Here is a 27,799-nt window from a genome sequence, read left to right as displayed (position 1 = left end):
TAGTTTTGAATGAGTTCTATCTTCTTAGTAAATATCAGAGAAGAACAGATAAGTAAACTTTTGAGTTCTTGTTTTGATTTGAACTTTAATCCTATTTTAGTAACTTCAAGTACAATTACAATAATGTAGGATGCTTTTTCTTTTAACAGTAAAACAGTTTTCTGACTCTGAGTTATAGAGCATTTCTTGTGTTGTTAACATGCCTCAAATACGAACCTGCACTCAAAAACCCGCAGGCAAATTTAACATCTTACTTTGTACGTTTTCAGGCAAAAGACAGTAATCAGTGCAGCTCTACAGATTCATTGCAAATTTTGTATTGCAAGTGGTGAGATGCCTGACATAAATGCAAATCTGGTAAAGAAGCTAAGAACACAAATTCTTCCTTTTTAATGTTGCTGTACCACTTGCCTTTTTGTGCAAGAAACATTAAGGGAAATTTAAAACAGATTATATTTCATTCATTTATTCTTACTTTACTTTTATTCTTGGGGTTCTGCTGAAAACTAGAGCCGATTAAATTGAACTCCTAAATATTTACTCCTAATCTAAAAGCTACTCACTTCAACTGGTGTGAGGTCAGGTTATATGGAAATATATATTGGAAATACATTAAAAATATGCAAAGTATTTCTTTATATTTTAAAATACAGACACTGATTAAAGAATAATTTAAAGTTATAATTTCATATTTAACAATACTAAACACGTGGTAAATTTGGCCAGTGATAATTTCCTCTGGAATGTTTGTTTGAGAATCTTCATATTAACTTATCTTTGCTAGGCTATACTGTGAATCTATGGAAGCCATTCTCCCCTTTTCTGCCTGATTTGTGACTTAAAAATGTCTTCTCTTGCCAAAAATAATACCAAAGATTTTGTATAGAAACATACATGCATTGGCTTCAGAACGTTCTGGCTAGGTTACTTGTGTTGTCATATGCATATTCTGACATTCATTCTAAATTCAGCTGGCTTCAGTGGGAGGAGGATGGAGTAATAAAAGCTTTTCCAATCTTTGGAATGTGTGAGAGTAGTGCTGATAGCCTAAACCTTAAGCATCAGCAGTAGTAGTTAATATCATAGATCTGTAAATGGGCCGTGTATCTTCATGGTTTTTGAAAGTCTGATGCTGCCTTTTAAATCAAAGTCAAAAGTTAATATATTTTTTTTCGTTTAAAAAAAACGGAAACTTTTTATTTACCACTGTAGTTGTTACACTAAGCAGTGTGCTGCTGACAAGTGTTTGTTTGAACTAATGATTATAAATATCATGAAGAATGATAATTTTCATTTACCCTACTGGCCAACCAAACTATCAGCATATAGGAGTAGCTTTTATGTCTTTTTCTTCAAGGTAAAGAACAAAATGCATTTTACAGAATAGTCAAAAAGTCTCCATTGACCAGTGTTGCTTATTGGTAATTTTAGGCTTAGCTTTTGATATTCTCCATATTTAATTATTTTCTTTCCCTTAGTTTTAGAATCAGTGTGTAAGCTACTATTTGCCTGAGATCTCGAGGCCACTAGCAATTTTTTTCCTCTTTAGTTGTTTTTGTTTAAGTTGGCAGGGAAGATTAAAAGTAAAATTAACTGTTTTTTTTTTTTTTTTTGTAAGAACAATGATTTTTAAGACAAAAACCATTTATGTGCAACTTACAAGCTCATCAGCTTTATTTAAGTGACAAGTATTTATTAAGTACGAGGCCAAGAGCCCACATCTGTAAGTTAAAATTTGTTATTATTGATAGGAAGGAGGATAGACAAAGTAAGATAGCCCTTGATCCAGGTATTGCCAATACCAGAAACTTCAGAAATTGGATGAATATTTTAAAGTATTTGTAGGGTATGCCTGGGTGTACGTCTTCTGTCATCTTGTGTCATAAATCATTAGGGAATATGAGTAAGACTCATGTTAAAGTTATTATTTATGATATGAAGATTACTTATTGCTGAGAGGAAATGCTGATGTCCCTCAATTCTCTTGATGAGTTGTATGCGCTCAGTTGTTGAGTTTATTATTAGTTTGGGATGCGAGATGTTTAACTTCTTAAAGTTTGTGTAAAAATGGGGTAATAATGCCAATGTGCATCTCCAGAGTACCACTAGAATGAAATAAATACATTTTTAGGCTAATGAGTGCTACAGTCCTTGTTCATTAAGACATTCTAGACTAACAAAATGAGAGGAAGCTGTTCCAGTTTCATGCTGATGCTTAGGAAGAAATGAACACTGTTACATTAACAGATCACATATTGTTTTGTTATTTCAATAGTGTTACACTACTGTAAGTCAGTAGCAGGAGTTCTTCTACTTTTTACAGTGTTGTCTAAAGCACCGCTGTCATATCATAGTAATAAAACCTCACTCATCTCTAGATTATCATATTAGTGCATTGGTATTGGAACTTGAGCAATTCCAGTGTCATTTTTGCCCTAGAGTTTCCAGGAACCAACCCCTTCAAAAACTGCAGGTTTGGGTCTGGTGTCCTACTTTGCATGTTAAAACTGTCCACTTTTTACTGTTTCAGACACTAGTAGCAAAGGGACATTGCATAGATGGTTAAAGAAGTTTCAGTGGGACTACTCAGTTGATCTGAGTCTGTATTTTAGAAGAGAACCACAAGATCAAACTGCAGACCATTGTGTGCCATTACAATTACTGTTCTGCTAAAGCATCTTATTAAACAATAATGCATTAATGTTCACTGATGAGGTCTGTCAGCAGACAGGTGGTGTTGAGTCTCTGTAGTTCTTTGTGAGGGTAGGATTTGGTATCCTTCTCAGTAATCCATCCTTGTACTTCCTATTAAACTTGATACAGTTTTTCCCCTTTGTTTTGAAAGCTTCCTGGAAGATTAAATACAACTATGTACTATACTTGAGGGGGAAAAAAAAAAAAAGAGGCAATATACTCCCAAACCCCAGAATAATGCTCTTTCACATTTCACTGTGATCTTTGTGTCTGTTTTCCTTCACTGCTCACAGAGGAGGCATTTTCTGTGTTTGGGGAGGAAAAAAATAGGATCTGTTGGTAAAGACATCATGATTTATGTCAGTGGGTAGCATTTGGGCAGGCATGAGTCTTTATTTTTAAGTTAGCTTTGAACCAAATGTTGCCTACTGCAGATTTAAAAATGGTGAGACAGTACGTAGTATTCCTTCAATGAATCTGCTGATCATGTCTGGTAATGTCAGCGATGACTTGTATCTCCTTCTCTGCTATTTAGGTTTCTTTGAAAATATAGGAGGCTGTCTCTTTCAAACTGATGTTGCACATATTTGCTAGTTTTGAGTGAAAAGTTAGTGGTAAAGCAGCCAGGAGGGTGGTCAGAAAAGTGAAGAGACTGCACTGAAGAGAGTACAGACTGGGAAGCCCAGAATATCAGTGGAAGCTAATGAACTTTCTTCTGGGCAATTCTGGTGTGCGGACTGTGTGAATTGTATGGCCCGTAAAGAGTTAAAAGTGTTTGTTTCACAGGACATTGGAAGAAATTTATGTGCGCAAGTGAAACTGAAGGTCGAATGTGTGACTCATCTCTATTGACAGATGGAACGAGCATAACATAAGAAGACAGTGACTAGAAAACAAGCAGGTTGTGTGAAAGTATTTTTAGAGACTAATTTCTACCCAGCTGTGTCTTCCATGAATGGAAGAAGTTTGTCAAACTTACCTACAAGTTACCTAATACCTAGCTAGTGGAAATTAATTGCGCTGATATGATTTAAATGCGTACTTAATCTCTTGGGATAAAGACAGAATTAACGTTTTCAAGAATTCTACCTGAGTTTTAAAAGCTGTAGGAAATTGAGACTTAGGAGAACATATAAGTTTTTATTAGTGATCCTTAACTTTTAAATGCTCGCTCTAATTTAGTTCCCCTGTTGACTCTCACTTCTGTGCTCTTTTCCCCTCTCAACCTATGTCGTCTTCAGCTTAAAATATCAGGATATACCCTACTTGCTTGTTATATAATTATGAATCACCCTTCGTACCAGATTTGATACCCTGTCTGTGTTGTAATGGAATGTAATTGTAATCCTCGTGTCAGACACCACCTTCTTGCCTAAGTAAAGGAAACCTGCATGAGATGGACAAAGGGAAGGGACTGTGAAGCTAAAAACAGAACTGGAATACAGTATTATGAAAAATTTAGACTGTCAAATCCTAACCTTTATTCATAGAATCATAGAATTTCATAGAATCATAGAATTATTGTAGATGCTAATAGTGCCCGACGCCATTTCATTAAATATATATGTAATATATATTTAAATATTTTTCATCCCACTAGGGATCTTTTCTAGATCCACGTTCCTTTGATGTGCAGAAGACTTCTTTTAAACTTATTTATAGCCAGCTCCTGCCTACTTGTGTTGAAGCATTCCCTTCCACATAGCCTTTTTTCCTTCTGGTATCTTTCTAGGGAATATGACTCTTTCTCTACTTTTCTCTCTTCCTGAAGATTTCCTACGGTTGAGCAAAGTAAGCCAAGATCATTTTGGTCTAATCTTCTTAGTTATTCTGCCAATACTTCTGTATCCTTTTTCTGGTAAGGTTGTTTTTATTATGAATAGATAAATGCACAGAGTATTTCAGGTAAGACTTTCATTTGAGAAGTTTACGCTCAAAATTCAGCCAGAAGTGACATGGATAGTATGAAAAATAAATTCTCTCTTCATTTCAGAGAGACTAAATTAAACGTCTATAGGTATAGTTCTTGTAAACACCACTGCTTAAGCTGACATACATATTTCTGTCAGTTAAGATGATTTCAACATCAACATTAAAAACAAGCATATTTGTAAGTCTTTGCATGGGGAGGGTTGTCTTGCCCTTACTACTTTGCTAGTTGCAGCAAGTTGTGCAGATGTTATTACTTTCTAGATCAAAATTACTTGATTCTCCTTTCATTCATGCATACCTTCGAAATAAAGTTCAAAACCATGCATAAAATGATTCTACTTTTTTTTTTTTAATTTTTTTTTTAATAGCTTTTTAAGCCTTTTATGTTTTCAGGTGGAATAGTTCTCTCAGCAGTTTTGTAAAACCCAGTCAACTATGGCTTAGTTTAATTATTTACTTTCCACGAGTATAGACTGAAGTCAAGTGACAAAGAATTAATATTTTCACATCTATCTAGACAGAATGTATCACAGTAAAAAAAAAAGTGTCTCAGCTTGTGTAGCAAACCTCAGCTGCTTTAACCTTCTTTTATGAATCCAGAGGAGAGGATCTGATCTATCAGCCCTGGAAAATCATGAAGAACAGACTGGTGCAGAAAAGCAGGGAGTGCTGTTTCTCAGATGAGCATAAGGACAACAGTTTTCAGTTGTGTATAGTTTTGTTTAGCTAATGTCAAGAGAATGGATTATTCGTGTAAGTAATTTTTAAAGGATTAGGCAGAAAATTAATTGCTGGTATAGCATCAAAGTCAGTGCTTACATGATACAGTCTTGTGTCATACGTGTGCAAAATGTATCATTTATTGAAAATCTACTTGATCTTCCTTGTTTAATACATGAGTAATTTTCAATCATTTGCAACACTTAATTGTTTTAAGGAGATGTCACATGTCACCATCAATACTTGAAAGGAATAAGCAGGCACAGGAATCACATGAGAATACTGCAGAAGCTGCTGTGTATTTCTGGACTGTTTGGCCATGCCTTACAGAGTTTGGAGCTGAAGGTTTGGCTATAGCTTGCCACAGGTAGGCATGCTGCATCATATTGAACGGTGAAGTTGAGTCTTACCCTTCTGAAATCCACGTTCTGATGCTGTTTTATAAGCATCATTTTCTTCTACTGTTTGAGCTCGTTAGGAACTTACAACATTATTTTTCATATATAGAATACTAACTACAATGTAAGCAAGCAAGCAAGATGATGTCTGGAAAGGAGTAAATTAGCTGGTTAGTGAAAAAGGCATAATAGACCTTAGAAGCGCAGTCTGACACTTGAGGGTTTTTTTATGCATTAGAAGAAGCAAAAGGTCTGCGATAGAAAAGCATGAGGTTACTTTCTTGTGGAACAGAAGAAATAAATAAACACTGTGTTTATTTTGTTTATTTGAATATGATTCTTTCTCTAATATCCAGATGTCCATCTTTAGAGTGTTGATATTCTGTTTGGAAGAGGTTCTGGTGTTATGTGTGAAGTCAGCATTGAACACAACTTAATTTTGTGCATATGTAGATGCTTTGCAAGGGGTCTGTGATGGGAATGGCTGTCCTGGCCAGATGATCAGTTTGACTTTTAGGAAATCAGAGGTTCAGTGAAAAGCTTAGGAAAGGTTTTCTGTTGAGGAGTAGTCTGCTTGCTGTGCTGTCTGAACTCATACAGGACAATTTTGCATTTTGGGCTAGATCTTCAGCTGGTTACTGGAATAAATAAGTATATTACTGTTGAAGCTGTTCCCGTATTCAATAGAGGTTTTCAGGGAATTTTTTGTAACCTGAGAAAGGATTCTTAACTTCTATACCCTGCTGTCAAGAGCCCTAGATACTAAAACAAATACACTGGGGCCTTTCTTACTTCTATGTGTGTTTGTGTGATGTTTTCTTTGCCCTGATAGAAAACAAAAGCTGAGTTTTCTTCTCATTTTTATGTTTTGTTTGGTCTTTACTCACTAAAATACAGTCATATGCAAATACACAATTTTCAGTCTCACCTAGATTGTGGTACCAAAAGTCAGATGTGCTGTGAAGCACTTTATTTTGTTCTCTTTAGTCTCCGTTATCATTAATTCTAGTTTTTAGCAGTTCCTAAAATCTGTCTTGAAATGGTCTTATCAGCAGTGTTTTCAACTGTCATTGGGTATCTTGTTAGATAATTTAGTATTCCAGAAGATTAACTTTTCCCATCTAAAATTTGTTGCCCCTAGTCAGCGCCTTCTATGTGCTTGCTCCTCTGTCAGGAACAATGATTCCAGCAAAATTCCATATAAATCCTGTTTTGTGGATTTTGTTATTCTGTTATTTGTCTCGCTGCTTCCTTACCAAGATAATCAAGAGGAAGATTCCAATTCTCGTCTACTTCAGGCTTCAGTAGAAACCTTTTCAATAGCAGAAAGATCAGAACGTTGCCATCTTATGGAAATTTAAACATCTATATTAATGAATTGATCCCATGAAGACAGTTTCAATTTGTTTTGTTAGTTCTGAACAATGAAGATGGCTTTGTCTTCATTCTGACCTAGTAAGACAAGTCATGAGATAGTCTTTTAAATCATTCCTTCATTTATATAGCAAAGGAATAAATACTACTGTAAAGTATTGAGAAGAAAAGTCTGAAATACATGTAGTGTGTGCCACTTTGAGAGGTTTTCCTCTGATATGTCAGATGTGTTCTTACTAGTATCCTGTTTTGTGGGACCTCAGTTTGCTTCTGCATCTTCTGTGCTGCAGCTCTATTTTTGATCTTAGATCAGGTTTGGTGACTGTTCCCTGTACTGACCCCTTCTAGAGATCTTTTTTCAGCAGCAACAGTCATTCTGCAGTCTGTACTATTTGCGCTGATATTTAGCCAAAAAAATGTGAGCAATATCTCATCTGAATGCATTAGAAGTGCCTTTTTCCAAAGTACCTACTAATTCTTTTAAAGAATCTATGTTCTCTAACTGAAACTCTCTGATAACTCAATAGAGTCAATTTATTTACCCTTATGTTGTAAACTACTACATTTTCTTTGTGTGTGGCTGTAGATTTTTTAGTGTTTCTTTTTTTTTTTTTTTGGGGGGGGGGGGAGGGGAGGGAGTTAGCCTTTATATTATATACATATTATTATAGACATTTTCAACTGTATTCCATTCAATCGTAACATACTCGTTCAAGGCAGCTTTACTTCCTTCAGCAGATTTGGCAGTTTGTAATTAACACGTAGTTAAGGGTTTTACCAGAACAGGTTACAAATTGTTACTGAATTGTAGGACCTTTCTGAAGATTCTCTGTTTCTCCAGTCTTGTTTTCTTGTCTCCTAAGTTTATTCTGATGAGAGAACCATGGAAGTAGATGCGTATCCCTTACCATGGTCACAGTTGCTAAGAACAGATTATAGTGATTATTCCGGATTCTACATGGAAATGATAATGTGAATAGGAATTCATATCACGTATCTGACATTTATGAAGTGGTGGGTATCATTAAGAAGTATATCCAGATCACAGATCCTACCATTTACCACACATACATTTCATACCCTGTATGGCATGGGGAACTGACAGTGTCATCCATAGTTCAGCCTTAGTGACGTTTCTAGTTGCTTTATTTTAGTTCAGTCCTTAGGCTGATATTTTTAACTTGAGATGAATTGCCTGAAGCTGACATTTTTGGGGAGTTTGAGATGAAACATTTCAGCCATACCTGAGAGCAATGCGGGCATAAAAGTAACTGCTTTCTCTTAAAATAAAGTTCTCCTGATCATTTTATTGGCATCGGCTCCATACTTAGGAACAAAGATTAAAAATAAATGAAAAGCCTCTGAAAACCATCCTGAGCATCCCTTTTCCACAGGTTTTTGAGATCTATTCTCATGAATGAGTCTGCACAGCACTGAAGAGGTTATATTAATAAAACTCAGAAACTGAGCTGAGGGCTTTTTGCTGAAATGCAGTAGTGGATCCTCACTTAATTCAGGCATGATGACAGCTCATTTCTGCTATTTGGTCAGAAATAAACTTAGGTTCATACAACTGGTGCCTTGGCATGCTAGCAAGCTATGGACAAGTGACCTTACTTCCCCCAGAAATATCTGTTAAGCAAAGAATAATGATTATTACTTACAGGAACATCATAGAATTCTCTCAGTGAACCAGTAAATTTAAGTTTGCCTTTATACTATTTGGGGTTCTACGTTGTATACCTGTTTTTTTTGTTTGTTTTTTTTTTTTGTTTGTTTGGTAGGTTTAATGATTTTGCACTGTTCTTTCCCATATAGATCAATTTATCTTCTACCAGTCTTCAGCTGAGACAAACAGTGCCACGGAAAGACTTCTGCAGCGTTAGCAAGGTAAAACATTGAGTTCCATTACAGTAAATCTGTACTACACGTGCTGATTCACAGTTAACAGAAGCACAGTTCAACTGGTTTTATTTCTTCAAAACACACAACCAACTCTAGGGAATGTAAGTCATTGTGATTAATAGATGATTAAAGGAAAGAAAAAATGCTGTAAAAAAAACCAACAATAAATATTTTGAATAAAAATAGAAGAATAAATCATGATATAATTAGGTTAATTAACCTTGAGCAGTCTTTGGAGTGATGCTGAAGGTGTGTGTGGAATTTTATTTCATTCTTTTATTTATTTGGAAGCCTGGAAAGTGAGAGTGTTTGTGTGCTGACCTGAACAAATGTGTAGAAAAGGATCACAATGATCATTTAGTTTCAACCACCCTGTTATGTGCAGGGTCGCCAGCCACCAGACCAGGCTGCCCAGAGCCACATCCAGCCTGGCCTGAAATGCCTTCAGGGATGGGGCATCCACAACCTCCTTGGGCAACCTGTTCCAGTGCATCACCACCCTCTGAGTGAAAAACCTCCTCCTAATATCTAATCTGTCCCAGTTTAAAACCATTCTCCCTTGAACTATCACTATCCACCCTTGTAAACAGGCTTTCCCTCTCCTGTTTATTCACTCCCTTCAAGTAGTGTAAAGCCACAATGAGGTCTCCCTGGAGCCTTCTCTTCCCCAAGCTAAACAAGCCCAGTTCACTCAACCTTCCCTCACAGGAGAGGTGCTCCAGCCCTCTGATCATCTTAGTGGTCCTGCTCTGGATCTGCTCCAAGAGCTCCAAGTCCTTCCTGTGCTGGTATAGGAAAATAGGAGTAATGTTTCCCTTTTTCCAGTCACCAGGGACTTGACCAGACAGCCATGATTTTTCAAATATGACAGAGAGCAGCTCGGCAATGACATCAGCCATCTGTTTCAGAACCCCAGGATGGATATCATCTGGCCCCATGGACTTACATACGTTCATTTTCATGAGGAGGGCTTGTACTTGTTCCACTGTTACAGTGGGACAGAAACCATTCCCCACAGCCACACCTAGGCACTCGTGGTCCTGGCAGACATGAGAAGCCCAACCACCCGTGAAGACTGTTGCAAAGAACTCACTGAGCACCTCAGCTTTTTCTGTGTCTGAGGAGGCCAGCTCCCCATGACCTTTCATCAGAGGGGGAACACACTCCTTGGCCTGTCCCCCACTTATGTACCTGTAGATGCCCTTCATGTTATCTTTCACATCCCTTACTAAGTTCAGCTCCACCTGCACCTTGGCCTTCCAAATCCTATCTCTGCACACACACATAACAGCCCTGTATTCCTCCCAGGCTGCACAACCCTGCTCCCACTTCCTGTACATTTCCTTCTTTTCCCTCAGCTTAAGCTTCAGGTTCTTGCACAGTCATGTTTTTAACAGTTAATAATACGTTTGTGAGTTTGGGTGGGTTTTTTGGTGATTTATTTTATTTAAATATATGTTTTTTTCCATTGTTTCTTTGGTTTGTTTTCAAAGATACAGTATGCCAATGTAAGGTATACCACATTAAGGCAGTGTGCTCAAGCATGATAGAGATTCTCATGAGATAAATAGGAGTGATTAGGATGGATAAATGGTTTTCTTGCATGGGCCTCTGGGTTCAGCTTTTTAGCACTGTTTAAGCCCTTCATGTTTCTACAAAAATTTTCCTTAGGAGAGGCTCTGCATGTACCCAGAAAGTAGGAATTCTCTGGTGTCTTTGGTTACAAGGTCCATCTTTTACCCAAAATGAAGTCTGATAATGCTGAAAAGATCAGAGTTACTCTGGAAGGAAAAATACTGTAGAGATAACATACTGATTTATGGGTCTTTGTTCTTAGTTTATCTCATTCTCTATGTAAATAAATTGTCTAAAGCATATAATGCTCCCAAAACTTTGAATCTCTTTCTTTAAAATAAAAATACCAAACCATGGCTCCTTGATCCCAGTTAGTTTTCCCTTAAGTCTTCCTATCCAAGTCAGTGTGGTCAGCTCCAGCTTAGAAAAAAAACTGAGCTCAAACACTTAAAAACAAATAAATAAAGGATCTATTTATATTCTGATTACTACTTCACTTTTTCACTGTTTTCAAGAGGGAAAGAAAAAAAGACAACAAAACCAAAAGCAAAACCATCATCCAAACTTCTATTGAGAAACAGTCAAGACAGCCACAGATTCAATCAAAACTGATTAGCTATGGTTTACTAAGACACTGTACTAAGTTTTGACAACAGATCTACTGTGTCATCATGATTTATTTTCTTTAAATATTAGCTTTTTAGCAGGCAGTAAACTCTTTGCTTCCCTGTTATATACTACAGAACAGTGAAATGATGCTTTCTTTTCTTTTCCCTGGGTATAAGTTCCATGTCTATTTGACTGATGTGTAAAAATCACAAATATGTTTAGTAGATAGGGATATTAAAGAAATATTATGCTGTTAGACATCCTGTATAGTCCTGAGTTCCTCATTCACTTTGGTTTTGCCCTTTAAGTGATTGTTGTACTTGGAGTTGGAAACCTCACAGAGTATTATAAGGTAAGACTAATAAAGGTTTTTGTGTTGGTGAAATTGACCAGAACCAGCTATCTTGCTAAATAAGTATATCTATTATTCCCTATAAAAAGTAGTAGAAACTAAATTATGTATTAGTTACACAAAAAAAGTTGTATGTATGAAGTTTAGTTTGGTAAAAGAGGGTAAAAATGATTAAAATCTACTGAGGGAATGTATAGTTGGAATAATAAAAGGGTATAGTTGTAACTACAGAGTAAATGGATAACCAGAGGGTATCTAAGAAAAGACTCACCAGTGCTGAGGTTTATAGTTGAAGTGGAGGCTCACCACAAAAACTACACAAAGGATCAATCTCCAGAAAGAGATGTTATGGTGGTGCTCAGCCTTAAAAGGGGTCTAGGAGAGGTGGAGTCAAGCTCCAGCCCTTCCAGGAGCAAAGCTGAATTATCTTCACCTGTGCTCCCGCAGCTGACTCGTCTCTTCCCTCAGATGGTTAATCAGAGATTCAGGCTGTGATCAACAGTTTCCTTTGCAAACCCTGCTCTTGCCTTGGGTGGAGGTGTGACATGAAGAGTTCAGGTAGTGATATTTCTGAGGTGGCTCTGTTTTCCTGGGGAGTATGAGCACTGCAGCTGCAGCGCTTCCTTCCAACCTGAGAAGAAGAACCAAGGGATGACGAGAAGAGTGTTCCTGTTTGGCTTTGTTTAACTGGCAGCTTTATTTAGTTGCTACTATCAGAGAAGGACCTTTTGGCCATTATATGGTGCTTTTTTTTTCTTCTAGAAGGGCAGATAGCCATTGCTTGAACAGCATGTGGAGTTGCTGCGGCTACACTTGTGTTCCCTGGAAGGGTGGTGAGGGAAATCAGGGAAGTCTGATGGAGTCCTGGTGAGCCCTATTTGTGTATCTTGCTGACTTAGAGGCCATGCTGGTATACCCTGATGCCAAAGGTTGTGTTGACCCAGAAAGGAACTGGAATATATTCTATCTCATCTATGCTCAGCTCACTGATGCTTTTGAATTAATAGGGCAGCTGCTACAAAGCTGAGTTGTGAGCCCAGGATCTTTCATTCTAAGTTGAATGTCTATTCTTAACACATTGATGGCCATCTCTTGCACAGTTACATGTTTTATGATTCTTTCTTTGCCCTTTCCTGCAGTATTACAGCCTTTGTACAAGTCTTCGGGTCAACTTCCACATACAAGAGCAAGCAGGGGAGGTCAGGTGGCAAGGGGAAGCCTTGCTTTTGCAGATCTCTCTTGTTCTTAGTTCTTTACTTATGTTTATTTCCTTACTCATTCTGAAACATTCCCTGTGACAGAAGGGAATCCACGAGCTCATGGCCCTTCTGTGTTCATCACCCATTTCTGAAAGTGCTTTCTCCCATCCAGGAGGAGCTGTGAGGAATGAGTTTACAAGCAGGGATGGTTGTGAATGGCAACAGAATGTCTGAGGTCATCCTTTCTCCTCTCCTAAACAAGAGCCTAAAAATAGTGCCAAAGGTTCTTGCTGAGAACCTCGGAATAAAGCGCCCATTGGCTGTGTGAAAGATGACTGGATCTCTGCCTTTCTTCAAAATCCTTTCAGATTTATAGGATGTATGGAGTCAATGGAAATACTGGGAAGGAAAGGCATGTTTTCAGGGGTTGCTGATTCTTCACATAACTCTGGAAAATTATAACAGTGGGAAAAAGGTGAAGACGAATGTACTTACTTGGATGAGAAATTTGGTCTGTCCAAACACTGTTTAAATTCTTATTGTTAAAGTCAGTTCAAGTAAGATATAGTTAATAGAAAATATCTGCTGACTGCACGTTCTCCTTACCCAAGCATACAGAACCATTAAGTTCATGGTAACAAGATTGTTCTTTCCATGAGTTGCTCAGCTTTATATACCAAACACAATCAGTAATAAATAAAGAAAATGAAAAAAACAAACCAAAAAACAAACCTGACTTCAAAGACATCAAATAACAGTAACTGTAAAAAAAAAAAAAAATAAAAAAAATCCACAATCTTAAAAGAAAAGCTACAGCAAAAGAAAAAACAGATGAACTACAAAGACAACTAAGTTCCCTAACCAAAGGAACTAAGAGAACACAACATTTTTAAGACCTGCATTGGATCACTCAAGGCCAAATTTGAACTCAAGTGACCCCAAAGGGCTAATTGAGTGACCTCTAGTAACCCCAAGCAGCCAAAAATTTTGAAGTTTGACCTCTAGTAACCTCAAGCAGGTCAAATTTGACCTCACATGACCCCAAAGGGCTAATTGGATGACCTCAAGTGACCCCAAGCAGCCAAAAATTTTGAAGTTTGACCTCTAGTAACCCCAATGGGGCCGAATTTGACCTCAAGTGACCCCAAAGGGCTAATTGGGTGACCTCGAGTGACCCCAAGCAGCCAAAAATTTTGAAGTTTGACCTCTAGTAACCCCAAGCAGGCTGAATTTGACCTCAAGTGACCCCAAAGGGCTAATTGGGTGACCTCTAGTGACCCCGATCAGCCAAAAATTTTGAAGTTTGACCTCTAGTAACCCCAAGCAGGCCAAATTTGACCTCAAGTGACCCCAAAGGGCTAATTGGGTGACCTCTAGTAACCCCAAGCAGCCAAAAATTTTGAAGTTTGACCTCTAGTAACCCCAAGGGGCCAAATTTGAACTCACGTGGCCCCAAAGGGCTAATTGGGTGACCTCCAGTAACTCCAAGCAGCCAAAAATTTTAAAGTATGACCTCTAGTAACCCCAAGCAAGCCAAATTTGTCCTCACATGACCCCAAAGGGCTAATTCGGAGACCTCAAGTGACCCCAAGCAGCCAAAAATTTTGAAGTTTGACCTCTAGTAACCCCAAGGGGCCGAATTTGACCTCTCATGACCCCAAAGGGCTAATTGGGTGACCTCGAGTGACCCCAAGCAGCCAAAAATTTTGAAGTTTGACCTCTAGTAACCCCAAGAGGCCAAATTTGAACTCACGTGACCCCAAAGGGCTAATTGGGTGACCTCGAGTGACCCCAAGCAGCCAAAAATTTTGAAGTTTGACCTCTAGTAACCCCAATGGGGCCAAATTTGACCTCAAGTGACCCCAAAGGGCTAATTGGGTGACCTCAAGTGACCCCAAGCAGCCAAAAATTTTGAAGTTTGACCTCTAGTAACCCCAAGCAGGCCAAATTTGTCCTCACATGACCCCAAAGGGCTAATTGGGTGACCTCAAGTGACCCCGAGCAGCCAAAAATTTTGAAGTTTGACCTCTAGTAACCCCAAGGGGCCGAATTTGACCTCAAGTGACCCCAAAGGGCTAATTGGGTGACCTCTAGTAACCCCGAGCAGCCAAAAATTTTGAAGTTTGACCTCTAGTAACCCCAATGAGGCCGAATTTGAACTCACGTGACCCCAAAGGGCTAATTGGGTGACCTCAAGTGACCCCAAGCAGCCAAAAATTTTGAAGTTTGACCTCTAGTAACCCCAAGCAGGCCAAATTTGTCCACACATGACCCCAAAGGGCTAATTGGGTAACCTCAAATGACCCCGAGCAGCCAAAAATTTTGAAGTTTGACCTCTAGTAACCCCAATGGGGCCGAATTTGACCTCAAGTGACCCCAAAGGGCTAATTGGGTGACCTCAAGTGACCCCGAGCAGCCAAAAATTTTGAAGTTTGACCTCTAGTAACCCCAATGGGGCCGAATTTGACCTCAAGTGACCCCAAAGGGCTAATTGGGTGACCTCTAGTGACCCCGAGCAGCCAAAAATTTTGAAGTTTGACCTCTAGTAACCCCAATGGGGCCAAATTTGAACTCACGTGACCCCAAAGGGCTAATTGGGTGACCTCGAGTGACCCCAAGCAGCCAAAAATTTTGAAGTTTGACCTCTAGTAACCCCAAGCAGGTCAAATTTGACCTCACATGACCCCAAAGGGCTAATTGGGTGACCTCTAGTAACCCCAAGTAGCCAAAAATTTTGAAGTTTGACCTCTAGTAACCCCAAGAGGCCAAATTTGAACTCACGTGACCCCAAAGGGCTAATTGGGTGACCTCTAGTAACCCCAAGCAGCCAAAAATTTTGAAGTTTGACCTCTAGTAACCCCAATGGGGCCGAATTTGAACTCACGTGACCCCAAAGGGCTAATTAGGTGACCTCTAGTGACCCCAAGCAGCCAAAAATTTTGAAGTTTGACCTCTAGTAACCCCAATGGGGCCGAATTTGAACTCACGTGACCCCAAAGGGCTAATTGGGTGACCTCAAGTGACCCCAAGCAGCCAAAAATTTTGAAGTTTGACCTCTAGTAACCCCAAGTAGCCAAAAATTTTGAAGTTTGACCTCTAGTAACCCCAATGGGGCCGAATTTGACCTCAAGTGACCCCAAAGGGCTAATTGGGTGACCTCTAGTAACCCCAAGCAGCCAAAATTTTTGAAGTTTGACCTCTAGTAACCTCAAGGGGCCAAATTTGAACTCACGTGACCCCAAAGGGCTAATTGGGTGACCTCGAGTGACCCCAAGCAGCCAAAAATTTTGAAGTTTGACCTCTAGTAACCCCAAGCAGGCCAAATTTGACCTCACATGACCCCAAAGGGCTAATTGGGTGACCTCAAGTGACCCCGAGCAGCCAAAAATTTTGAAGTTTGACCTCTAGTAACCCCAAGCAGGTCAAATTTGACCTCACATGACCCCAAAGGGCTAATTGGATGACCTCAAGTGACACCGAGCAGCCAAAAATTTTGAAGTTTGACCTCTAGTAACCCCAATGGGGCCGAATTTGACCTCAAGTGACCCCAAAGGGCTAATTGGGTGACCTCTAGTAACACCAAGCAGCCAAAAATTTTGAAGTTTGACCTCTAGTAACCCCAACAGGCCAAATTTGAACTCACGTGACCCCAAAGGGCTAATTGGGTGACCTCTAGTGACCCCAAGCAGCCAAAAATTTTGAAGTTTGACCTCTAGTAACCCCAATGGGGCCGAATTTGAACTCACGTGACCCCAAAGGGCTAATTGGGTGACCTCTAGTAACCCCAAGCAGCCAAAAATTTTGAAGTTTGACCTCTAGTAACCCCAAGAGGTCAAATTTGAACTCACGTGACCCCAAAGGGCTAATTCGGTGACCTCTAGTAACACCAAGCAGCCACAAATTTTGAAGTTTGTCCTCTAGTAACCTCAAGCAGGTCAAATTTGACCTCTCATGACCCCAAAGGGCTAATTGGGTGACCTCGAGTGACCCCGAGCAGCCAAAAATTTTGAAGTTTGACCTCTAGTAACCCCAAGGGGCCGAATTTGACCTCAAGTGACCCCAAAGGGCTAATTGGGTGACCTCAAGTGACCCCAAGCAGCCAAAAATTCTGGAGTTTGACCTCTAGTAACCCCAAGCAGGCCAAATTTGAACTCACGTGACCCCAAAGGGCTAATTGGGTGACCTCGAGTGACCCCAAGCAGCCAAAAATTTTGAAGTTTGACCTCTAGTAACCTCAAGCAGGTCAAATTTGACCTCACATGACCCCAAAGGGCTAATTGGGTGACCTCTAGTAACCCCAAGTAACCGAGGACACCTCTAGGAAAAGAATGAACGGCTCGCAGCTTTGAATGGGGGTTTTAGAGTTGTTATTGCAGTAGCTTTCCTGCAATTAGCGTGTGTGATTTTCAACACCCTCGTCTGTCTGCTGTCAAAGTCTGGCTTTTCGGGCAATGAAGTGGGAACTTGTTCATCACTCATACTGCGTCGGCTACCTGCTCCCCCGCGCTTAGTTTGGCGGCGTTTCTCTGCCGGCAGAACCGGACACGAGTGAAAAGGAGCGGGGGGATCGTGAAGGTCGGAGACGGAGACGCGCCACGGCGGAGCAGGCGACCCGAACACGGATAATGCACCCGAGAGGAGTCACTTCATCCAAAGGACCGCCGCCCACGGACGAGCGGCCGCCGAATCGGGTGCACCCCAAAGGGACGGCAGCGTACAGGGGACAGACAACGGAGCAGGAAAAAGGAGGGTGAGACGGAACGGCGCGGGGCCGGTTCCTTTAACCTGTCGCAAGTTGTTTCCGACGATCTTTTGCTGTTTCTCACTTCTAGCAGCGGGGTGCGAAAGGAACTCCGAAGCACACGGGCCCCGCTCGTGGGACGTGACACGGCAGCCGCCGGGAACGCCGCCGGACTCGGCCCGTCGTCCCGCAAGCGGCCGCGGCACGGCGCTATAGGGCGGCTCCCGGCCGAGCGCGGCGCGGTGCCGGCACGGAGCGACCCGGGCGGCTGCGGCCGCTCCCTCCGCCCTGGCCGGGGCCGCGCTAACACCCAGCGGCTGCTGGGAGCCGCCGCCCGACGCTCTCCGTCCGGCCCGGGCCGCGCCTCCCCCCGGCTGTAGCGGCTCTCCTGGCCGCGCTCGGCCCGCGTCAGCCGCAACGGAGGAGTTTGGCCCCGTGTGGAACAGTGGAGAGAAAACACGACATAGTCCTTCACTGTCTACTCTGTCACAGAAGGGGATCAGCACAACCCACGACCCATAGCTTACGATAATAAGGAGGTCCTTAGTGAGAACTGAAGCCCAGGAAATAGGGAGAAGAAAAGTGTTACCCAAAGAATATTATTATGTTTTTAATTATTATTTCCCACTACTCAAATCAGTAATTGTTTTTTTTTAATTGTCAGCAAATATAATGTTCACAAGCCGAGCCTGTTTTTCTCAGGACAGAATCATAAAGCGATCTGTCTCCCCGTTCTTTCGGTGTCAGAGATTTCCACCTTTAGTTCTCGATCAAGAGGGGCACCGAGAGAACGGCCAGACGGGGGCGCGTCCTTTAGCCGCGGCCAACTCACCGCAGCATCAGCAACCATTCACGGACACTCGGCCACTTCACTGGAAAGAAACTGAGCAACCAAATGCAGGTTTGAGATTTGCTCTAGTCGTGATACAAGCCAGTTCACTTTTAGGTACAGCCAGATAGAACAGATCCGTGCTTCTTGTCATTTGTCTGAGTAAATAATAGGTAGCAGTTAAAGCAGTCCAGATCAAAAACCACACGTTAGGGTTTCGTAATGTGGTTGGTGTTGCTATTAGACATCAGAGCACCGTGTGGGATAACGGGAGTTAAGGGGATTCTTTTTTTTTTTTTTTTTTTTTTTTTTAATGCGGGCCGCCTTAATTGGGCCGGGGGGGGGGACTGCACCGGAGGGGAGGTTGGGGCGGGGACGGGGTTTTTATTCGCCCAGTTCGCCGCGAGGAGTCGGCGCGGTCGGAACTTCCCCCCTCCGACGTCCCGCCGCTGAGATTGGGACTCGGTTGTCTCCTTGTTGAAACTCTCTCGTTATTGTTTAGTGATATTGGGTTTATTAAACTGCCGTTCGTTCTCAAATCATTCCCTTCCCCTCTCCCGGATCGCACGTGTCCGGGCCGCACCGCGCAGTTCGAGAAGGGAGGTGCCTTTGTTCCTTGTCTCCCTGCGTTTGTTCCCGCTGTCACGGAGCGAGCTCTAGAGAGAACTCCGTGACACCACATCAGTGCTCCGCTCTTAACTTAGGAACGGCTTACAGTGTAGAAAAAAGAAAAGAAAAGAAAAGAAAAGAAAAGAAAAGAAAAGAAAAGAAAAGAAAAGAAAAGAAAAGAAAAGAAAAGAAAAGAAAAGAAAAGAAAAGAAAAGAAAAGAAAAGAAAAGAAAAGAAAAGAAAAAAAGGAAGGAAGGGGAAAAAAAAAAAAAAAAAAGAATAAAAAAATTGGCTCAGCTGGAAGCCGTGATTGAACACCTGGTGGGAAGGCAGGGCCAACCCAGGGCAGCTCAGGTGTACGCAATACACATTAGTGACGGGAAGGGGTGGAGCCAGGATCCACCGCCTCGCAGATCTCATTTTAGGGTCGGCGGTGGAGGTGAGAGCATCTTACTTGTGATCGTGGCCCAGTAGAGGTTTTCTGAAGGTAAGCGGCTTTTTTTCTTTGCTTCTGCATCTGTGGCAGCTCCCGCGTTTGGGCTCGCTGTCGTTTGTTGCAGCCCAGGACTTTGTTGTGCCGCTCTTACTGCTGTGCTTTGTATCACGTAGCATTACACACACACAGACCACATAAAAGGCAAGTCCCTCTCATGTTTATAATCTCCTCGCAAGTGCTAGAAGCCTGCAATGAGGCCTTTTTTCCTTTGAAATAAATTAACCCGATTCCCTCAACTTTTTTTGTTAGGAGAGGCAGTGCCAACTGGTGAAATAGGTTTTCTAGCTAAGAATTTGTTTTAACCCATTCTTGTGTGCTTTTGCAAAGCTAGACAAGTTTATAGGATTTCATGTCAGGGGAAACTTATTGAGAAGTGCATAGGAAACTGGTAATCACAGCCCGAACCTGTGATTAAGCACCCGAGGCAATTGTCGGGTCAGCTGTGGGAACGTGGGTGGAGGCAATTCAGCTCGCCTCCACCCGTCCTAGATTTCATTTAAGGGCTGACCACCACTAAGGCAGCATCTCTTTTGGAGATGGCTCCTTCGTGGTGTTTGTGTGACGAGCTTCAACATTTTCCATATAGACCGAAGGCCTCTGACTTGGTGAGTTTTTTTCTATAATCTCTGGCTATCCTTTTCCACCATTCTTGTACTATTTCCAGCTGTACTTTACTATTGTTGCATTATTGTATTGTTCAAGAAGGATGAGCAATTTATCTTCCCTCAGGGAAGCAGTTCTGTCTGATGTCTGCAAACAAGACAATTTCAACATCTTATAAAAATCATAAAAGTTTATTATTAAAAAAAAAATAAAAATAAAAAATAAAAAAGGGGTGGGGGGTGTGAAAGAGCCAGAACAAAACACACACACATACAAAATAAGCAAAAAAAAAATAAAAAGAAAAAGAAAAAAGACAGGAAAACCAAAGTAAGACTTGAATGAAGATTAGTGAAGAGGTTTTATTTTAATGCCTCAGCTAGGAACAAAATAAATTACATACACCTTCAAAATGACTTGACAGAGGTTAACATATTGCTTTAGTGTGACTAAACATAAAACAACACTCTGTGACTGATGGTGCTATTTTGGGAAGTCTTGAGACTGGTGACCTGGAAAGTCTGGGGCACATTTAATAAAATTAAAAAGGACAGTGTGTCTCAGTCTAAACAGCTTATACTGTAAGCAGTAACATTTGCATGACTGTAAGGGAACTGCTGAGTCAGGGCCCCAACCAGCCAGAGAGCACCTGGAAGAAGAGATGGGGTCAGGCTCGGGAGCGCAGGTGAAGAGGATTCAGCCAAGCTGAATTCAGCTGGATTCAGCTCCGCCTCTCTTAAGCCTCATTGAAAGGCTGACCCCCACCGAGGAAGGATCTCTTTTGGGAGATTCCTCCTCTGCAGAGTTACTGTGTGTGCCTATATAATCTTTGGAGACAGATGAGCATTCTTCTTCTAGGGTCATGCTCTCTGCAGCAGACCGGTGCAGTTACAAAGATGAATTACAAAGCATTGCTCTCCCCTTACTTTTTTTCCTCCTTCTTCTGCTGTTTGTTTTTGGTTTTGGTTTTTTTTTGTTTTTTTTTTTTTTGTGTGTGTGTGTGTGCATTGAGTCCTTAAGAACCTACGAACTGCAGAGGAAGCCTAATGCAGGTAAAGTAGTTTAAGACCTCCTATTGTCCTTGTAATGTTTTGTTTTGTTTTCTCTAATTTTAAAGAAAAAAAATCCCCTTAGTTTGACATTAATTGCATAGCTATGGGGGTACAGGCTTTACTTCTCTGTGTGGTAACCCAGATTGGTGTGGAAGGGAGATTAGTGTGGATGTAATTACCACAGGTGAGCATAGAGAGTGGAAAAGGTTTTTTTTTTCTCGCTGTCCGGTGAAGGTTTATTACTCCACATATACAATTATAGGACAAAATTTAGGTTAGATTTTTAAAGCTGCTCACTGTCTAATGCCATTTGTTCTTGCTTAGCTCCCATGCACTAAGGGATGAGGGGTTTTGTTTCTGATTTATCATAAAATTAAAAAAGAGAAAGGAAGTCCCTTTTTGTCTTTGCTGGCTGAGGGATACAATTGTACAGTCTGGGCCTCCAGTTAAAGTGACTGGATAGGGAGAGCAGGTAGCTGTGTTTGGAAGGGAAGACAGTGCAAGGACCGGTTTCTATGAATGCAGGCACTCAAGAAATTTATTATGACCCCCCCAGAGGAGTGTGAAAGGTGGTGTTTCAGTGGGTTTTTTTTGTGTGTGTGTGTGTGTGTTTGTTTTGGGTTGGTTTTTTTTTTGGCAGTTTTTGGCTTGTATAGCTGCAACACAAAGTTGTTGTTCAGCCATTATGCATAATAATATTGTTAGTATGTAGAAAATGTGATCAGTGAAATGATACAGATTGTAAAACTGTTCAAGTTCAGGGTAATTCAACAGGTTTTATTCCATTCCACTATTAGAACAATACAACAGTACATCCATTAACCTCAGCTGTCTAATACATTAAGTCAATAAATGGCTGTTATATTAACAGAACATAATTAAAAGACAAATATAATGCTCTGAGGCAGCATCCAAAGAAGGGCTCAAACTCCTTCCATTTAACTTAGCTGAAAGGGAGCATTTGCAAGGTGGGGTCTCCTTCTTTTCCCAGGCAGCTTTTCTGCTTGTTAGGTCAAAGGAGGTACAGGTTGGAAATGAAGAAAAAGCTCACTCTAAGGAAGGCTGAGATATCAGAACAGGCTTCCTCGAAGCAGCAGTCACAGCCCAGGGCTGACCCACTTCACAAAGCGCTTGGATGCAGCTCTCATCTTGAACAGTTGAAGTCAGGGCAATCTCATGTAGAAGTAGGAGTCGCATGTCCATTCTAACCAGGTTGGCTTTCTATAAACAAAAAGACATTTAATTAGTGGATTTGCTTATCCATAAAGTTTCTCTCAGTAATATACTTTTTAGACATCCCTATTTAAAATAGCACCCCATTCTGTTTATATCAGAGAGCAACACCAGAATTGCCTACCACCATAATAAGGAATTAGTAAAATTACCCTGTAACTCATCAAAACTGTGCTGCAGTTTAGTCACTAGTGTTTGAGTTACATATGATGCTGCTTCCTTAAATTTCTCCCTTGAATTACCCACAAGTTTCACTTTAGTGGCAGCACCAATAGATCCTTAACTAATTGCAAGTGAAACCAATTAATAATTACATACTCTCATAGAGATAGAAATGCTTGTGTGTAGTATATTCATGTATGGCAGAACCACAGTGCAGTTCTATTACTTTTGTTAAAGCACACAATGCAGAGCATGATGCATTTCTATTGTTAAGTTTGTATAGTTAAAGTTAAGTCTCAGCATGTGACAAAGGTTCACAGGCACTAACTTCAATGTTGGACTTTAAGGGTCACGCATTGAAGCACTAGCTCAGTTTACCTAGTGAGAAAGCAGAGATTGTTCTCAGTGAGCTCTTTTTTAAAACAAAAAAATAAAACAAGTTTGGTTTTTTTCTTTATTTATTTTAAAACAAGGCAGTCACTGAGCCATACTGTGCTCAAGAAACAATTCTATCTAGAAATACAGCTACAACAACACAAACACTGGCAACACAGTCAGCCATTACACTGCACAAAGCAAGTCTGATGCACAGTATCTATGCCATAGGTAACTTGTAAAAATTTTTGTTATTGATTGAAGTCTCACTTTGTCTTTTACAGAGCATGCAGTGCCAAAGAGCCAATCACTTCAGGGATCATCCCTCTTCGTCTTCACATTCCCCAAGATGAAAACCTTCAGCGGCAAACGAGCGAGGCCCACGCACAGAAAGAGACCGCACATCCACATCTTTGTGAGGTGTGTAAGGAATTACTGTTTTAAGTTAGAGACAGACAGGCATCCACTCCACCACAAACCCTCAAGTGAGCTAAGCCTAGCCCTTCCCCTACAGGGCAGATAGTCTCAGGCATCTCAGATCCCACAGGCAACACAGAACAGTAGCGCTCACATCAGAAATAATCCCAAAGAGCCTTCAGGAGCCAATAATCCTGCAAAAAGGAACTATCACTCACTTATCAAACCACAGAAATCAGCTTAGTTATCAGTATTTTAGAGGTAGGCATTGAAATAAGAATAGAATTTTATCTTGAAGGTGTCCTTCACAGTTTTGCTCTAGTAAGGAGATGAAGCAGGAGACAAGCAATTGAGGGAGACCTAGCTTTTCACTATTTAAATCCAGATCTTTTCAAGTCCCCCATCTAGCAATTCAGCACATTGTACAGGGGGCACACTCTTACATACCAAGTAAAACTCTGCCCAAAGAGATTTTTTTTCCTGATATATAAATCAGTTGTCCTCAGAGAGCTCTCAGAACAGCTTTCACCAGCATTTCCATTTATTTCCCCATTTGGTTATATTTTTTCTTGCCAAGAGGAAATGACAATAAAGCCCTAGAGAGCATAATAGCAGCTTCCCTCCTTCATAATCACTCAGCCTGCTTAGAGTATTGATACTGAAAACCACCCATAGCACACACAGGACCAACATATGTGACAAGCAGCTCAGTCTAGCTCATCTCCAGCCACTTCCCCAAACCTTAGTAACCAGGAAATTCCCTGTACCCCCTAAGGTATAAGGCCAGAGCCATTCCAAAGACATCTTACCTGATGCTTGTAATAAAGTCATCTTCTTCAGCAGGATACAGAACCCAGCTTCTCTCTCCAGCTCATTCCTGCAGGACCAAGACCACCACCACCAAGGAGTCATCACCACCCAGGAGCCACTCCAAGTCCCACGGAAGACCCCTTCACCATGGAGGGGCTACCCCATCACAGTCCCACTCAGAGGGAGCCCCAAGGGGAACAGGGGGACTTAGCCTCCCACCACACCCAGGGGGGCGGAGGGAGTCCCAGAGGGGGCAAGGGAGGGCCGAGGGAGGGCTAAGGGGGCAGGGGAGGGCCGAGGGAGGGCTAAGGGGGCAGGGGAGGGCCAAGGGAGGGTGGAGGGAGGGGCCCCAAGGGGGCAAGGGGAGGGACCCCCAAGCGGGGCCCCAAAAAAATGCCACTGACATGCCCACCCTCCCGCCAAAAAAAAAAAATATATCTCTTTAGAGATAGTGCAAAATCCGGTCTCCAGCACCATTACAAGGGGGAGAACACAACTCAGGCTGAGTCTAGACTCAGCCTGAGTTGTGTTCTCCCCCAGAAAAAAAAACAAGAAAAACTTAGAAAATAAAAATAAATTTAAAAAAAACTTAAACAACTTTATAAAAAAACAAACTACAAAAAAGTCACAAAAAAAAGAAAAACTACAAAAGCCTAAGAAAACCAACAACTTACTAAGAAAAACCACAAAAAAACCAACTACAAAAACACCAAGAACCAAAAACCAACTACAAAAACACCAAGAACCAAAAACCAACTACAAAAACACCAAGAACCAAAAACCAACTACAAAAACACCAAGAACCAAAAACCAACTACAAAAACACCAAGAACTTAAATTTAAAAAAGCAAAACTACAAAACAAACTTACTAAAAAAACCTACTACAGAAAAACAATTGCTAAGAAAAACCAAATTTATAAAAAAGCAACTACTAAAAAACTAAGAAAAACCACAAAAAAGAGCTTTAAGAAACCAACTACGAAAAACCAACACATTACTAAAACACCAACTACAGAAACCAACTACACAAACTTAAAATAAAACCAACTTAAAGCCAAACCATCACGCTCCAAAAAAAACCAAAAACAAACAAACAAAAAAACCACATAATCCCCTGACAGCCAAAGGCAACACACCCCGAACGACTCACTCACCTGACTCCACGCAGACGCATCCAGACCGTGCCGACTCTGCTCCTCAAACTGCTGCTGAGGGGATGCTGCCACAGCCGGGCCGCGGGGCTCGCTCGTCCTCGCTGCCGAATGCTCCGCTGCAGCGCTCAGCCTGTAATAGAAGCACCAAAACGTGACATCCGGAACGTGCTGTCCCGACACCGTGCCGCCAAAGGAAGGGGACGCCTACCGGCCGCTGTCACGCCGCCTGTCCTTCTCGCCCTCCCTCAAGGCTGCTCTCACTCGCGCTGTCCTTCCGTCCTCGCCCGCCTGGCCTGGAACAAAGACCGAAAACGACGGGACGCGAAGCTCTTCCATACTCGCTTCTGCCGGCTTCCTCGGCACGCCTGGACTTAGCTCATTACGATCCAGGGTAAAAGACGCTAAGGGGTTACCCTTATTGCTCTCTTCTGCTATCTCTGAGGTGCTTACCGTGAGGGCAGGGCTACTGACTAGTCTCTTCTCACTGGTGAAGAGATGACAGAAAAAAACGTCCCAAAAAGAGACCTCTGCTTGCCACGAGGTACCTTTAGGCTGAAAGACAAAAAAGGCTACTTTACGCAAAGGATAGTTCAACGCTGGAATAGGCTCCCAAGGGAGGTGGTTGACTCCACGCCCTGGGATCTGTTCGGAAGCCCTTTGGATGTGGTGCTCCAATAGAAGATACTTACTGCCTTGCGTCTTCCCGGTCTAATCCCAAACTTCACCGTATCGCCCGCGAGCCATTCCTAGACCGGGAATACGAGCTCCGGCAGCGCCTCGACTGGGGTGAGGCGCCCCGGGGCTCCCCTGCTTCTTCCTTCATCCTTAGGCAGAGCTCAAGGAGTTCCGGAAAAGAACACGGCGGTCCGGTCGTGCGAGCCGTGCCGCCGCGTCTCCCTGATGGGAAAGAGATCGCGCTCCTCAAGTTACAAATAAAGGGCAGGGGGTGAAACTAAAAAGGCCGAAAGGCGGCATGACAAGGGACTCCACAACAAAGAGCTTACCGAGCGGCTTCTGAACGCTCGCCGCTTCGGGCTGACGAGATGCTCGGCCTGAAAAAGAGCAAAACTTGTTTCAGCAGCGCTTTGCGTTGCTGCACCCTCGCCTTCCCAGCCGCCCCGAGGCTGGAACAATACAGCCCCGTCTCGCTCGCTCCTACCGATGACATCGAGAGAACCCGAAGCCCTCGATAAAAAGCCTGGAGGGGGCTAAAAGCGCCCCGGGACCCCGCTACGACTCGGAGAACGGAGAGGGGGCCCGCTCCGAAAACGCGGCAGCCGCCGGGCGACGACGTTAACCCGGCTCCGAGAAGCCGGGGGAGCCGAACGGAGCGCGGCGAGAGCCCGGCGGCCTCCCGCTGCGGCCGGACGGCCCCGAATGCTCCCCCGAGCTCACCGCGTCCGCGGTCCCGTTCCTACCTGAACGGCTCACCGGATCGGGCTCATCTTCACCGGGAAACGTCCCACCGCAACCTGAAACAAAACGGCACAACACAAAGAGAACGTTACAAGAAAAATCCCAAACCCAAGGACCCGTTTCAAAAGCAGCCCATCGCGGTGCTCCGCAGCCCCAGCAGAGCCCAAACCTGACCAAGGAGCGGAGCCCACGCCGACGTCCGCACTCTATGAGATCCCGGAGCCGTCTGATGGCTCCCTGCGGCCTCGGGAGGAGCTTAAGAGCCGCTCGGGCCGGAACCCGCCCCCGGCCGCCAACGAGGCGCAGCTGAGCCCGGGCGGCCGCGGCCCCGCGGCACCTGGCGGTAGTTCCCTCGTTAGCGCCGGCCGGGGGAATTGACAGCTCGACACGTGGACTGCAGATCTGATCTAAGGATCTGAAATGCACTTTCCATTCAAGTTTGTAAAGCGCTTCTTGTCACCTCGTTGTGACGTACATTAATAAGTTACATCACTGTGCCTCATTCAAACGGCTCGCTTTGAGTCTCACGTCGCCCTTCCTAATAACATCCCCGGCCTTAACGGTTTCCTGCGGCCCCTGCTTCGTGCTGTCTCTGCTCCCCTTTCCTTCTGCCCTTCATTCAAAAGAAAAAGTATATATATATATATTTATGAACCTAAAAATACTTTGTAACTGACGCAGAAAATGTGGCTGAAGGCAGCAGTGGAAACATGGGAGCGAGGATGTGACGGATTCCCCGGTGGGTTTGCGATGCGCTGCAAAAAATTCCTGACTGCTTTTGCAGTATGTGTGTACATACTCGGCGCCGCCGCCCGACGCTCTCCCTCCGGCCCGGCCCGGCCCCCACCCCGGCTGCCGCGGACTCTCCTGGCCGCGCTCGGCCCGCGTCAGCCACAACGGATGAGTCTGGCCCCGTGTGGCCCGTCCGTTTAGCCCCGAAAGCAGAGCGCCGTGCCCATTGCCATCTCTTTTCTCGCTCCGCCAAAGCTTCTCTTTCAAAACCTCATCTTTAGAATTTGTTTCGTCCTGCTGCTTTAGGAATGTTTGGATCAAATGTTATGCGGTAGCCAAAAGAACGCTATGGTGACGCACGTGAGATACTGAGATGACTGCTCCCTCACGTAAAAATACAGACACGCATTCGCA

The 27,799-nt window shown here is 42.6% G+C and overlaps 1 protein-coding gene across 5 annotated transcripts; it reads right to left on the bottom strand.

Annotated features, from left to right (window-relative positions):
- Window positions 1–21,835: 21,835 nt before the first annotated feature.
- On the bottom strand, window positions 21,836–26,942 carry LOC107314378 (uncharacterized). Of its 5 annotated transcripts, none has more exons than XR_014946332.1 (8): window positions 26,823–26,927; window positions 26,656–26,709; window positions 26,242–26,289; window positions 25,927–26,134; window positions 25,446–25,789; window positions 25,238–25,367; window positions 24,082–24,149; window positions 21,836–22,306 (listed from the first exon to the last, which is right to left on the bottom strand). XR_014946332.1 is itself a non-coding variant. In XM_085548233.1 (7 exons), exons 5-7 carry the CDS (start codon window positions 25,571–25,573, stop codon window positions 22,133–22,135), a joined length of 432 nt encoding a protein of 143 aa, XP_085404359.1. In that variant the 5' UTR covers window positions 25,574–25,789; window positions 25,927–26,134; window positions 26,242–26,289; window positions 26,656–26,709; window positions 26,823–26,942; the 3' UTR covers window positions 21,836–22,132. The 5 variants fall into 5 exon arrangements, 3 of the variants coding, with proteins under 3 accessions (XP_085404359.1, XP_085404360.1, XP_085404361.1); XR_014946331.1 differs by lacking the exon at window positions 21,836–22,306 and adding an exon at window positions 23,328–23,466; XM_085548233.1 differs by lacking the exon at window positions 24,082–24,149 and having other exon boundaries at window positions 26,823–26,942.
- Window positions 26,943–27,799: the final 857 nt, after the last annotated feature.

This window comes from Coturnix japonica, chromosome 5 (assembly GCF_054131305.1).
Source record: "Coturnix japonica strain WE chromosome 5, WE-NBRP24, whole genome shotgun sequence".
Classification (NCBI taxonomy): domain Eukaryota; kingdom Metazoa; phylum Chordata; class Aves; order Galliformes; family Phasianidae; genus Coturnix; species Coturnix japonica.
Note: the sequence above shows the minus strand (reverse complement) of the source record. Positions and strands in the feature narration are given on the sequence as shown.